Raw genomic sequence first — 15,020 nt, forward strand, 5'->3', positions numbered from 1 at the left:
ATCAAAGGGAAGACTCCAAGAACTCCCACAGGGACAGAGAGAGAGCCAACCCCAAGACAGACAGGAAGAGAGACAGAGATGAAGGGATAAAAATGAGAGAAGCAAAGACGGGGGGAGAAGCAGGTTATGAGTCATTAGGGTTTAAGAGGTGTCCTGGGGGTCACCAAGTTCCATTGTCTCCCCAGGGGACAGGTTCCCTCAGCGTCTACACATGCAAATGTCTGTGTGTGTATGTATGGGGTGTGTGTGTCTGTGTGTTTATCTGTGGGCATGTGTGTAAACAAAGCCCAGGCTATGAAAGAAGAGAAGACAAATGTGTTAAAAAAGAAAGAAAAAGAAAACAGGAGAGAGAGAGAGGGGGGAAGGAGGCCAGGCACACTGTGTGTTGTTTTAGAGGGGGAAAGCAAAACAAGGCGCTCTTCCGGTCCAGAGAGAGTATACCGCTCTCCGGCATATGTGCAGACACGAGGACAATCCCAGAGGTGCCGCTACACTCCAGCAGCCCAGTAATGCAGAACCCAGAGCAACGCCCCCGGCACAGGTTCCCACGATGCATCTCTGGTGGGGGGCAGCAGTCACATGACGTCCTCACAGCGCAGTTCCTTGCAAGTTCAACTCATTCCACACTATTTGTCCAACGATTTTTACATTTTACAGAAATCTGCTGTCATTTTTTCCTTTTCATTAAGCCTAACAACACACTCGATCTCACACACTCAGGTTCCAAGTTGTGAAATTTGTTTTGCATGAACCACAGCTTCTTTCAGTGTGGAAAAAAATCTGCAACATCAGCGCTGCCGTTTCTGCTGGACAGAGACTGCTCACACCTTAAGTGTTTAACCTGAAGCTGGGAACGCGTCAGGCAGCTGTGGGGCAGCCAGAGCCAAACTCAGCACACTTCCACTCTACCCCTCCACTGACACTGTTGGAAAGCTTCACCCGCTTACACACACACACACTCACACAATCTCACACACACAGACACACACACACTCTCACTCACAAACTCACACACACACACACACACACACACACACACACACAATTCTACTCTGGCTGGATGCAAGCAAGGGTAATCCTACCTTTGAGCATGTTTTCCTACTTATGAAAGCAAAGACAGTTAGCAGAAGCCATCCGAAGAACAAATTGAGCTAAGCGTCCATTACTAAACCTACTGGTGAGTGAAGAATCTTTGTATGCACTGAGTGATTAAACAGTAAATAGTTATAAATAGTATTTTATGGCCTTTATGATATTCATTCATGGATAAACTTGGAATGGAACTCATATGTTTGAGGAAAGTGGTGCTTCATCCAAAGGCAAACAAGAAAGAGAAGACAGGAAACAACAACACAAAGGGGACTGCTTTCATCAGCATAATGAGGCCTGTGCAGAGGCTCCTGCCTCACGCAGACACTCGCATACACTCAGCCATCACACCTTGATAGGGATCTGCAGGAATTGTAAATAAGGAACAATTAGCATGTAATGGGTCTTTATCTAGGCAGGGATCAGTCTACTCTTAACTGCCTCCTCTGCCCACTAAGAGCCTAAATGAGGGGACCAGTATTAGCATTTGATAAGGGTCTGATTGTTGTTGGCCCAAATGCTCAGTTTTGCATCAGCTTTGGATAGGGAGGTTTTTCTCTGTTCTCCTACACAGGAAAGACAGTGGGAGGTTTCCCAGGCCTGGCTAAAGCCTTTTAGGGTAATCCACGGTGACAACTACCAAAGGTGGGTGAATCATGAGGAAATGTGCATCATCCGCTGGATCATTATCTCTGCTGAACACAATGAGGTACAATCAGCACTCATAAGACATGCAGTGGGGGCTTTAAAGCAAGACGAGTATAGCAATGCAACTGAAATGTCCGATTTAGGAACACTTGGTTTGTGCTTCTTTATCTCCGAGAATACTTTGATCACACATTTGGTTTGTCAACTCCTCTACTATGAAGCCAAAGATGTTCCTCAGATTTTGGGGCCACAGTTGTCTTTCCCTCAGTCAGCAGGGTTGGAGGTGACTGCCTCCACCCAAGAGGTTCTCTCCCTCACTGGATGCACACCTCTGCAAGTAGATGAAGTGGGTTTTGGTTGTTGTCTGGGACCGAGGTCTAGGAGAGAGCAACGACATTCTCGTGGTGCTGCAAAAGGGATGGGGTCACCTGACCTCAAAGCCACAGCATGTTATACTCAGCAGATTACAGAGCCTCCCGCCACAAGGACAAGCAGCACTCTACATGATGAAATACTGTCCCTGCCTGGCCTAAATCAAATATCTCTGAAGGCATTTGCTGGCGAGAGGTGTTTGTGTGTCAAATGGGGGAACTTGAGCAATTCTCCTGGAGGGGTTTGGTGGTGGAAAACCCAATTCACATGGCCTCCCAAGAAAATGACTACTGCCGCTTCCCCGAAGAGCGTGCCAAACACCCACCACTAACAGCCTCCTGACCACTGTCACGATAGGGGTGTTGATTAAGTTAATTAATTTAGCCTGTGCTAACTCCTCACTGAGCAGTCAAGTGGTAGATTGAGCTTGGGCTCAGCAAAAAAACACCCTCATTTGAGGGCTAGATAATGAAGGGGAAATTACGTCAATAAAAGTGACTGAGTAGGCCACAACGTTGCTTATTTACAACAAGCCTGGAGACAAAATGTGTGGTGGGGGTTAAAAAAAAAAAAAGTGCTGATGTGGCACGGTCTGAACCAGCCCATCCATGTGGAGTGTGTGATGGAGGTTAACGCAGGAGGTAATGAAATGCCAAATGCCTTTGTTCACCCCCGTCGCACACACACACCCCACCCCTGACCAGACACATTCCTTCAGTCGTTCCACACTTAATTGTCTTCCTCCCAGCTGCTAAGCTTATGTCATTCGAACACTATTATAATTGCTAAAAGCCTGCCGATAAACCACTGTGGTTTGCCTCTAAATGGCAAGAACAATTTTACAATCACATTTTCATCACAATGCGCCAGCAGACGACTGCTGCTTTCATCTGTAATAGGGGGAGAGAAAAAACAGGCCAAACAGCCAAGACACTGTCATTTGAAGGACACTGGGGGGTTTTGGGGGCTGGTGGGAATAGTTTAGCTATGAAGATTGAATACTCCGATTGACCTCATAGAAACACAATTACCTCATGATCCACTCACTCAGCCTCAGTGTCCCCGAACAACACCATCCATCAGCACCCGGTGAGTGCAGCGGGTGATACGTGAGCCAACAGCATTTCATTATAGCGTGACTTCGGCTCTCGTCGTTCATCGCTTGTGATTAATTCACAATGGCCACAAAATCCAGTCCAATTGAAAAGAGTGAGGCACTTCAAGTTTAAAATGACGTACTGTAGGTCAGACCTCACTGTAACTCCTTCAGCATTCAGGCCAGAGAAATCACACACTAAATCATATAGACCATAATTCAGTTTATCCACAGATAATTACAATGGCTATACATAGACTGAGGACACACTCATCCAAAGTGTATGTGAGAGAGAAATTGAATTAGCCTAAATGTTGACCCTGTGATTTAAACAGAACCTGGAAACAACTTGACCTCTGATAATCTAGAGCAGATTGGTCACGGATCCAAAAGTAGGAAGTAGTTTCTTCCTCAACGGTCATGTTGGAATTGGCTCAAGGTCAGTGTGTGTGTGATTGTTTGTCTGATGGTAAACATCAGGTAACAGCTCCTGCCTTGTTGGAGGTTGGTGCAGTGCCATCTACAATCAAGTGGAACATCTGGATCATTGCTATTGCTGTGGCTCTGGCTGTTTATCTTCTCTTTATCAAAGAACAATATCCACATCATCCACATCACCCATAATGAAAAATCTTGTCAAATGTTTCTGGGTGGGCTGTCCAGTTGTTTAAAAACCAGACACCAGGAACAAAGCATCTGATTGGCATGTATCTAAATCAGCAGCAATATTGCATTGATGGGCTTAACCAGAGCTACTGCAGTCTTGACTGACTGGGTCTGAAATGCTATCTGATGCTGATGCACAGGTGTTCCCTGTCTGCGGCGTACTTCTGCACGTGCATAGTACTGCTGTGCTACAGCTCATCACTCCCCAGGGAGTAGGCTGATGATGATTGAAGCAGTGGACTGTTGTGGGATGACTACCTTCTACCTTTAAGAAGCTCTTCTACCTTTAAGAAGCTCTTGAAGACCCAACTCTTCAGAGCACCTCCCTTCCCAACTTGCACTTCTACTAGTACTTAACTTGCACTCACAGTTAAATTCCTGCACTTTCTATTTCTTATGTAAAATAGTATTAATTGTTACACTAGGTCTCTATTGCTCGTAGCTTTATTGTTCTCTCTCTTGTACGTCGCTTTGGATAAAAGCATCTGCTAAATGACTAAATGTAAATGTAAATGTAAATGACTGCACAGGACTCTTGAAGGAAACAGCTGACCAGGGGCCAGTCTCTGAAAACACATGGTAAGAGGGGTCCTCTTCTGTGAAACCACAGAGTGCCTTCACTTTAGGGGCTTTTAAGTTTGCAAAGATGATTTACGTTAAAACTTAATTTCTCCTGTAGAGAGTAACCACGTGAGAAAGAAAGAGGACAACCAACATTGTGAAATTAGGTGTCAAAATGGTGTTTGCTGCTCAGTACGAGGATAAATCAAAAGATCAGGGTGTGTTGTTTTTCTTTGGCAACTTCATTTTGAGAAAAGCACAGCCTGATGTGTTGGTATGATAAACACCGCTGCCCAACCTCCTTCCTTGTTCACACATATGACCGGATTTTAATGTCACCACAGAAACATTTCCTCTCAGAGGATACGTCCTCTGGGGTAGGAGGCCTGCACATCAGAATTGCTGCACCAGGTGCTGAGGGCTGAGGGCTTTGCCAGAATGGCTCTTTCACACATGTAGCAAACAACATGAGATTGTCCGTGTCAGATGCGCTCTAACCTACTGGAAATACTTTGTTTGGATTACAACATGATCACATGAATGACACAGGAGAAAGACAATCCCTCCTGGTTTGTGGTTGCCAGGTTACAGAACTATCTTGCCATCCCCATATATGTAGGTGGAAGAATATCTAAGTGCATTTCTCCTTGTGTTGTGTGTCCATGTGTTTCAAATCAGACCTCTTCTCCTTCCAGAGGAAGCTAAACACTGCAATGTTACATGGGCCAAATGACAGTAACATAAAACAAGAATGCTTATTCAAGTACTGCAGCAATGGTGCATAGTTTAAAATCAAGACATGTTTATAATTCATCAGCATAATTCACTACACCATTCTATTCATACGAGTCTGAAGTAGAACAACCCAGACTTGACGGAAATTATGGTTGACAATTATGGTCTAAGCAATGGAGGAAAAGTTTAGCTCTCTATAAAGCCACCAACCATGTAATTTTGCCTCAGCAAGGCCTTCACAAGTGGCAAGACAACAATTTGAAAGCGCCTAATTCCAACTATATAAACATGAGCTGTGGTTTCCAACCTTTAAATTGCCCTGTGCCAAATTGTAGCCCCCTTTGCCCTGGGCAGTCGTAACTCACACCCTTACAGACCCCAAGAACATTGTCCACAAAGTGTTGAGTGCTATGGGCCATTTACACCCACAAAACAACTGGCTTAGAGAGTGCCATAGTATTTACACCCACAGAGTGACACTATGGCTCAGATGTGCATCTTTTGGCCATTAGCTTAGCCATTAGCCTGAATGGCAACTTCTGCCCAATCACTGTCTTTCTTTGTCTTTCAAATCCTACTGGCAGGACACTAGCCAACAAAATTCGCATTTAATGAGGTTAGGAGATTACCGTTATCGTTGTCTGCCCAGTGTGTGCCCTATCTAACCCAGACAGGCAAACACTAACCATTATTGAGATTAAAATCTACCTGAGGAAGGCCCTAGACAATGGGCCGCTGCACTCCTGTGTGATATGGCCTTCAGGCAAAGTCATAGAGCCCAGAGTAGGGCGGCCTGGTGTGTTAAGCCAATTCCCAAACTTTCAGCCTGTAGTGATCACACACACACACACACACACACACACACACACACACACACACACACACACACACACACACACACACACACACACACACACACACACACACACACACACACACACACACACACACACACACACACACACACACACACACACCTATGTCTCTTATTATTAGACCAGACAGTAAATCCAGACAGGCCTTAAATGTTACAGACAGACAACAGCATAGCCTTATAGACCAGGCCAAGCTTGTACCTATTAACCTTTTGAACAACACTCTACAGGGTTCTTTATCCGAGCCACCATAGCCAGACATGGGGGGAGGGCAACAGACCCAAAAAGTGGAGGTGGAGGAGAGTAAATAAATAAAGAACACAGTCACATGGAAAGGTTCTCCTCCCAAAACACAGCTAATCGTTTCTGCTGTTGTTACAAAGAGCACCATTGTTCACCAAGTATACAGCAGGAACATGGCTGACTACGCAGAGAACCTGGGTGAAGAATAGCTTGGCAGGCGCTGCACACATACAGGGAGGAAAGAGAGAGAGAAGGAGGAAGAAAGAAACACGGCCTCAATCTCCAGATGGGCCCTTGACTACGGTTTATAAACAACCTCATACAACACGACTAAAAACAATAAATGCTTTCTCCTCCAAGTACAGAAAGGAAGTAAAAACACAGACAGGGACAAAACGTGACTGATTTTGGACATGGCAAAAAAAAAAAAAGAGCTCAAGGTCTGGGGTAAATATTGTTTTAGCAGTAACCCTCTATAAGTGGACAAACTGCAGGGGTGTAGTGGAACGCAAACGAGGATGACTTCATCCTGGTATGTCAGAACTCAACCATCTGTGATGTAATACAAAAGAGTGGTCTTGAGAAAACACATGCTCTGTCCTGTATAGAGACACATCCCTGGCTGCCGTCTCAACAAAATATTTTGGACAGGGGCTGCCTACTTTTTCTGCTGCACAGAGCTTGCTTTGTAATCTGGTGGCACACATAATTCCATTAAATTAAAAAGAAGAGCTTTCTTCGAACGTTGCACGTTTCGCTCAACCCACTTTAGCAACCGAGCATTGGGAGAGTGTGCATATGGACAGATCCATCAATGTTATCTGCAGATCAACACACACACACACACACACACACACACACTCTCTCCTCTCCAGCCACACAACCTCTGACCTCCCCCTGCACAGCGGCTCATCCCTTTATCCTTGCCAGGAGACAGAGATGAAGAGGCAGGATTGTGGGGAATATTCATGGGGAGAATTCTTCACCTCTCTCTCTCTCCCTCTCTCTCCCTCCCTCTCCCTCTCTCTGTTCATCTCTCTTCCTCTCATCTCTGATAACGCTAAAGCTACAGGCGTGTGCTGCCTGTCCTTATGAGGCCCCAAACAGGAAAAAAAACTACTAATGTTTCCATTTCCTCCCTCTGTTTTGTATTTATTCCTGACACTTTCTGACCCTTTATCTTTCCAAACCCATCTTCTAATGCCCCTTTCCTGTCACTGATTTAGTCCCCTTCACACTCTCTAGCTCTCTCTCTACCTCTCTATGTCCTCCACTCTTTTACCATGTCTTCCGCTGTTGCCAGGGGATCATAAATAACGGTTGCTGTCTGTGCTACTGACAAGAGCCCTCACTCAGGGTTCACGAACCCTGTCCTCAGGCGGTCTTCCACGGTGGTCCATCCAGCAGGTCTTAATTCTATTAGTGCAGGGCTGCCTCATGGCACACACAACTTAGACACGCATGTACTCCCAGAGCTGGGGCCATCAGGGTATCTGTGTGACTAGATAGAGGGCTGTTCAGAGGGTGACACAGGAAACAGTGTGCGAGAAAATAAATGAAGGATAGACAGATAGACAGTGTGTCCATATGAGAGAGAGAGAGAGAGATGGGTGGAGACAATGTGTGTTTTTTTTTCTTTTTTACGAGACCCCTAAGAAAGAACATCTCCAATAGAGGAGCATTCTAGCGAGGGGCCAATATGTCCATATGGGTCTTGAAAGGGAAGTGAATCTTGTGTCTAGCTTTAATGAATCATAGACAGAGTCAATGACATGGCTCCAGAATCGCACTTCAAACGATGTCATGATTTGGCAACCTATGTCACTCTCCCAAACATCCAGATGTTTGTCAACGTGTATATATATCAACTCTGCTTGCAGACTAACCAGGCTCCTCTGAGACTTGGACAGAAAGATGATGACGTGGAAAAAGTTTTTGCACCTGGCGCTCGCGAGCCAAAAACGGCTTCGTATCTTGGCTCCATCTAGCAAGCACGTCAGTGCCGTTGCATCATACTGTTGCAGTGGAAAACACAGAGCCGGGCATTTTATGAAGTTTTTGGGGAGAGGGGTTCTCTGATGTAGCTTTACCCCCTCGCTGTGTGACGTTGCAGCTGCTAAAAGTTCAGATGAAGTCATTGCCAACAGGGCTGCGGTGCTGGCCATGACTTCATCCCTCTGAAGAGGCCAGAGCAGACGGAAACTGAGAAGGGGGGGGGGGGGGGGGGGTCAACGTTGAGGGCTATGGGGGTAAAAGGGTGGGGGATGTACATACCAATGTTGAATTGCATCAGCAGACTGATGCAGGGTGGGAGAGGTGTAGGGGACACACACACAGAGGAATATTAGTACTGGAGCGCACACACATGCACACTTCACTGACTCAGAAATTGGTGGCGTCACACTTTAAATCATCCAGCTTTTCCCTGTAAACCCCTTTGCCAGACAGGCATCCACAAAGCAGTGGGGTGTGGAGCACTCTTAAAGAGAAAGACAGGGGAGTGAGCAGGGGTACATGCAGAGAGAGAGAGAGAGAGACAGACAGACAGACAGACAGACAGACAGACAGACAGACAGACAGACAGACAGAGAAAGAGTATGAGTAAGTGAGTATCATAAACTGTCTACAGCAGGGGAGGAAGAACAGGGGGGAACTGGAGCCATGGTCGGCCCACTCAATGCAAAGCCCCTTCACTGTCTAGTCAGTCCAGACATGGACACACACACACAGCTAGAGGCTGCCCAGTAAGTCCCTCTTAAGGCTGCCTGGGATCGCACCAGTTCATTAAAGAACTCTTGGCAGAGGAAGGGACAGAGTCAGTGGAGGCCACCAGCCCTGACTGGCTCAGAGCAGACACACATACAAATAGACAGGGATGAAGGTGATTCATGAAGCATGTTTGTGACTCAGAAAGACCATTGCCTCATTCACCTGGGGTTGCCGTCGTTAACCGCCAACTCATCAGCTTGTGGCGTCTGACGGACACACTTCCCAACCCCAACCCGATAAACTCAGACCCCCAAACAGTTTCTGACGAGTGGTCACATAATAGCTCAGACACCGTGATTCACAGTGGCAGCACAAGGTCCCATTCATTTCAGTAAGGCACTTCAGAGCACAGGGCCCCATTCTTTCCTAAAAGGTTATCTGCCGTGATGGCACAGCTCAGACACGCGTGGTTGAGAGTGTTGCCTGGAGCCGTGGTGTGCCTGTGTGCAGAGCAGACATAAGCACCTGTAATTACAGACGATTACAGGGCAAGTGTTCGCTCCCTCCCGCCATGTACGCCGAATCACTCAGGCTTTCCTGTCAGTAATGTCCCTCCTCGCTTAGCTCACTCACTTAATATGGCTCTGTGACCAGCTGGTATTATCTGATACGCACGGCACGACATTAGGGGCCAATGAGTTAATGTGGAGAGAGAAGACTCCTGGGAAGGTGAGAAACTGGAGGAGACAGTATGGCCATTTCACACACAACAAAGAGTAATGCACGCACGCACACACACACACACACACACACACACACACACACACACACACACACACACACACACACACACACACACACACACACACACACACACACACACACACACACACACACACACCTTAATCAATCAACACGAAAAGCGTCTATCACTGTCTACCCCCAAACCCATCACAGACACACTTCTTTACAAACATCCACTCATGATGGCCATTCCTCTGTTGACCAAGAGCTGCTAACAGTTGATACTGAAAGTTACTCTGGGACATCCTTTTCCCACAGAGTCTGTTGCCAAATCAGTGAGTTAATAGAGGAGGCTCTTTTTTTTTTAGATAGTTTCGGCTATGCTCTTGGATGAATGGTGGTCTGCCTGCCAAAACACACAACTTGGGAGTTTTGATAAACTCCCTCACTCACGATATACATAGAAAGACAAACACACACTTTCACAGACACTAGAACCTCCTTCATCCCTTAAGATGTGTTTATTTGCCAAACAAACTATTGTCTCTTTGCATTGTTCCAACACCTTGGGTGAAGTTGCAAAAAGCAGCCTATGATAGTGAAGCTGTTGGTAGAGTTTAACTGTTGACACTCATGGTAAGGCATCGCAAAAGGCAAAGCCCAAACAATGGCACAGACAACGTCACCTGGTCCCGATCCGTACCAGCGGCTAACATCACAAATGAATGAAATACTTCTTTCTTCCAATAAGATATTTCCCATCACTATCTTGAATCAAATTATTAGATATGGGTAAACTGTTCGTTGAGGTACCCATAGGGGGTTTGTGAAGGGGTGGTGGGATACAATAGGTATGAAGAGGCTTAGCAGTTAAAAATATAAAAGTGCAATCTAACACGCTTAGTGACTGGTATTGAACACATTTTGTCTTGTCAAACACCTTTTCTTACTTGTTTGGAATTTCACAACAACTGTCTGCTTGGCTATTTCATGTTGTTTATTTCAAAAGGACCTCTGCTGTTTTGACAACTAGGGGTGAAAGAAATTAAAAAAGGGGGAAACTTTATTATTAAATACTTTTGCTTTTTCACCTCGTACCAATGAAAACATTGGCAGCATGGTTTAAGATCTCCATTACAGCTGCAACACAAGATCAAAATTTACCTTGAGGTATTGGTCAAGTAAAAGTCCACCGCATATCCAAAGTAGCTCCCCTCTGGTCCACTATAGACAGTGGGATTCTCGACGTCCAAGTTGAATGCGGCACACAGTTGTATTAGTATGACTGAAAGTCCAAACGAACAGAGGCGAGCGCCTTGATTGGTTAGTTTTGATGCCGTCTTCGACCGATGTCCTCTGGAACCCATACTAACTTATAAATCCTTTTCGTGCTCTATTTGGTTTCAATCAACCGGTGTGTTTACTGGTATCTGATCAAGCGAAAGGATACGACGGGCTACAGTGTCTTCACTCCTGTCCTAGCCAAGTCTCTTGTCGCAACTCATCCACACAAAGTGTCCGTATCTCTGATTCACCGTCGGCTTCTCTCAGCCTTACTAGATCGTCAGCCTCTCTCTCTCCCTCTCGCAGCTTAATTGAGGGGATATTGAAAGGAGGGAGTTCCTTGACTCGTGACAAACTTTTGGGGAGGTGGGGCTAGCCTACTGATTCACAAAAGAGGGAGGAATCCCTGTCAGTCTTGCTTAGATGGATAACACAATTAAATGCTGGCGATTTTGACCAAAAAATGTTTTTAGGTGAATGGAAATGTTGGACCTTCATCCCCACTCTTTGGATTCCCTACGCATCTATGAGATGGAGTTTCCAAGGGTCACTGAAATAATTAGTTGCCACTGAAGTGTAATTGTATAATTAATTCACTTAATAGTGGAATTGTTTTGTTGCAATTTTTTTCAGACGGTCTTTACGAGTCCACTGATAACACCCAGCCTCAGTGCCGATAAACGTTTTTTGTACTATGTTGTTTCATCATGTTCGAGCTACATTGATCAGCAATAGGAAATATTCATATGACGTTTTCAACGTAACTTGCATTTCATCGCTGAGAACACGACTTTGGAAGCGCGCAATGGAACTGTGTGATAGCCTGCTACTTTTGCGCCCTGAGTCACACAAATCCACGCAAATGGAAAGTGGTTGCTCTCTAGGATCTCTGTGCGTCTATTACCTATTTTAAATTAGAGACACACGCCGCTGGAATTACTGTGTATTGGTTTAGCTGATTCACCGTCGGCCCTCAGCCTTGGAAACGGACGGGGATGCCAAATTTGGCTGCGCGACTGCGGGCACAGTCGAGGACCCGAGGTTGTGCGAGCGAAGGGACTCAAATAGGACAAGTATTTCCCACCATGCGAGTTGGAAGCGAAGGGAATTCTATTTGGGAAAGTGGCGAGGAGGAGAGCCGTGGGGTGTCGGAGGTGGAGCTGAGCATGGTCGCAGCTGTTCAGGGCTGTGTGTCAGTTCACAGCGCCGCGCGCTACTCTTCTTTTATGCGCTGTTTTTAGCTGTCATGGTCTCCAAGTTGCTGGCTGAGGTTTTCAATACTGTACCTTTATAGTTATATACTTCTGTTTATTTTACTGTTCGCTCTTATACTAGATGCTGTTTGAGGTGGGGTGTGCTAGCACCAGTGCCTATTAATACACATTTATTACATTAGGCCAATGGTCAGTTAAATAATAACAGTGGAAGAAAAAACATAGGGTTGCAACTGGAAAGCCTCCTCTTTGTATAACATCACATTTCTGCATGAAACTTTGTTGTAAAAACCCTATGACCTTTTTAATCTCGTGTGTACGTGGCATCCTGGTCGATGAGGAAACCAATTATTGAAGCGTGGTGCATCCAGAGGTGCACTGACCTACAGGTGGTTAAAAGTTCACTCCCAAGGATACATGCTCAGGCTGAAGATAAGAGAGCAGGAACATGAGCACATGGTTGGTCATTCCTGTCTGGGTCAGGCGGAATGACTAAGCCTCCCCTATAGAGCACCTCCAGAGCATAGCCATTACCTGACTGACGATAAATTCACTTCTAAGAGCACACACACACACACCACAGACGCAAAACTCCAATATGTGGTGTCACCCAACCCACACTCTCTCCCTCTCCCTCTCTCTCTCTCTCTCTCTCTCTCTCTCTCTGTCTTTCTCTCTCTCTCTCACACACGCACACACACGTTGCTGACGACTGTGCGTTTGTATGTCTGGTGCACAGAGGGGGTCAGTCTATCCAAAAGGTCTCAGAGTTCTGCGTCCACACTGCAAATCATAAGATCTTTAGTGCTTCAACCAGCAGAAAATGGCCCTCCAGTGAAAGACCAGCCCAACAGCGATTGAGAGTGAACAATTCAAGGGTTGTATATGTTCGCTTAAAATAACAGGAAAAGATTAGGTAATGTGGTTGGATTACGGTCAAGTCACCGCCCCCCTCCTCTTCGCTCTATCTAATCTGTAGTTTATTATTGGGATGCTGTCATTTCTTCTGGGGGTGAGGGGAATAGGCCTTTACAGTCTATTAACACATGTTAAGAGACTGGCAAGAACATGTCCCTTGAGGAGGTGTGATTGCAACTGCACCAGCAGGGTCTGCACACCTACCCCTCCTTTTCTTCTCCCGTCTCTGTACAGTTTATCACCTCAAAAGAGTGATCCTTTAGCAGGCACTTTGAAGAGGCCCTGGTCTCAAGGGCTGTCTGTTCTAGAGGCCTGGCCTCATTCACTTAACCCACAGGATATCCATGAACCTCCAAATGTGTGACCCATATCAAAGACGAGATTGAGTGCCTGCAAATCTACTCATACTCTCTTCCTTCAGAGCATAGTAAAACATGCCATCTCACAGTTCACAAACGCCTCAGGGGCCCAGGTGTTACCCCTCTCTACTGTCTGTATGTATGTCTGTGTGTGTTTTACATATGCGCATTATTCTGAGTGCTGTCGCTACTCAAACACCTACAAGGGACACACTCGCTGCAAATCCTTTCCATCTATAGTAACATCTCCTGCCTTTTTTTTTACCAGACCCGGAGAGACATAAACTGTTTGTCTGGGAGGTGGTGGGTAAACGAGGGTAGATGTGATTAGTAATCCCAAAGCACGAGAGTTGACTCACACAGATGTACTAGAACATTTCTGTTTACACAAAGCAGCACACTCAGGAGACATGAGACGTCTTCCTATTAAAACATATGACAAAACACAGTCCATTAGCATTAGTGGGTTATGATGTGGAATTACATTTCTGTGCCTTACATGCTTCTTAAACTTCTTCGGAATACGAAGCCTTTTCTCAGATGAGTTCATCAGCTAGGATTTACTGTCTGTATACTAAACGAGGCATGTTTTCTTTCTTGTAAATGTTTTTACCAGTAATGCGGTTTGTCATTTTTTATAAGTTATCCTGCTACATTGAGAAATGAAATCCACGTCAAACAAACTGAGAATTGGCTGTGAGTCACACATAAACATTGAAAGTGTTCCAAACTTTTTCTAATTAAATTATAGTATATCTCTTGCTTTTCTGTAAATCTTCACAAGTGATTTTCATCCTGAGTTTCCTGCGACTCCTTTGTGACAACATAAAACAGTGTGTCATAGCAACCAGTCATGAGCTCAACAAAACAAAGGGAGAGCACTTCACCCAGTGTTTCAACTAGGGCTTATAAACTAGGAGTGTATAAATATCACACATAGAGACTGATGGTAACTTGCAACTCCTTCAAGACAAGGATATACACACATTGTCACACATCATGCTTTAAAAACAGTGCCTTTAGAAGAGGGTGATTTTTCTCTTCAGACTTTACATATAAATCTATCCTGAGAACGTTCTGGAGCACTACAGACATCCTCAGTAATACTCTGAAACTGTTCTGACAAAGGGGGCAATGTTGAAAACTTTGGTCCAGTTTTGTCTTATAAGTCCGGAAAAAGTCTACATTCACCAACCATGGGTTGACTGATAAGTCCACAAAATGAATCCCAAGATATTTACCAAATAACCCCATGATTAAAAGAATGGACAAAAGACTCATTCAGCCTGCAGAATACCTCATTGTGAAGACATAGTCGATGGACGCAGTGTGGCGTTTGCTTCCTCTAGTTACGAAATCAGGAACGCTTGCTGGTCCACAAAGTTTTCCTTTCCTGCACATATCTAATTTCGCATTGGAATAGATGTTTACATAGATCTACCTCCAACAAATATTGTAAGCATGTGAAAACTTGCACAACCGCATATATATTAATTCATGTAATGCA

The 15,020-nt window shown here is 45.2% G+C and overlaps 1 protein-coding gene across 1 annotated transcript in view; it reads right to left on the reverse strand.

The window, feature by feature from the left end:
- Positions 1–11,328, reverse strand: part of LOC105906789 (integrin alpha-5-like) — a 44,033-nt gene extending 32,705 nt beyond the window's left edge. Inside the window, exon 1 of the mRNA XM_012834984.2 lies at positions 10,903–11,328. Within this exon, the coding sequence (XP_012690438.1) occupies positions 10,903–11,105 (203 nt within the window). The 5' untranslated portion in view covers positions 11,106–11,328. The remainder of the gene's footprint in view (positions 1–10,902) is intronic.
- Positions 11,329–15,020: the final 3,692 nt, after the last annotated feature.

Source organism: Clupea harengus, chromosome 4 (genome assembly GCF_900700415.2).
Source record: "Clupea harengus chromosome 4, Ch_v2.0.2, whole genome shotgun sequence".
Lineage (NCBI taxonomy): Eukaryota > Metazoa > Chordata > Actinopteri > Clupeiformes > Clupeidae > Clupea > Clupea harengus.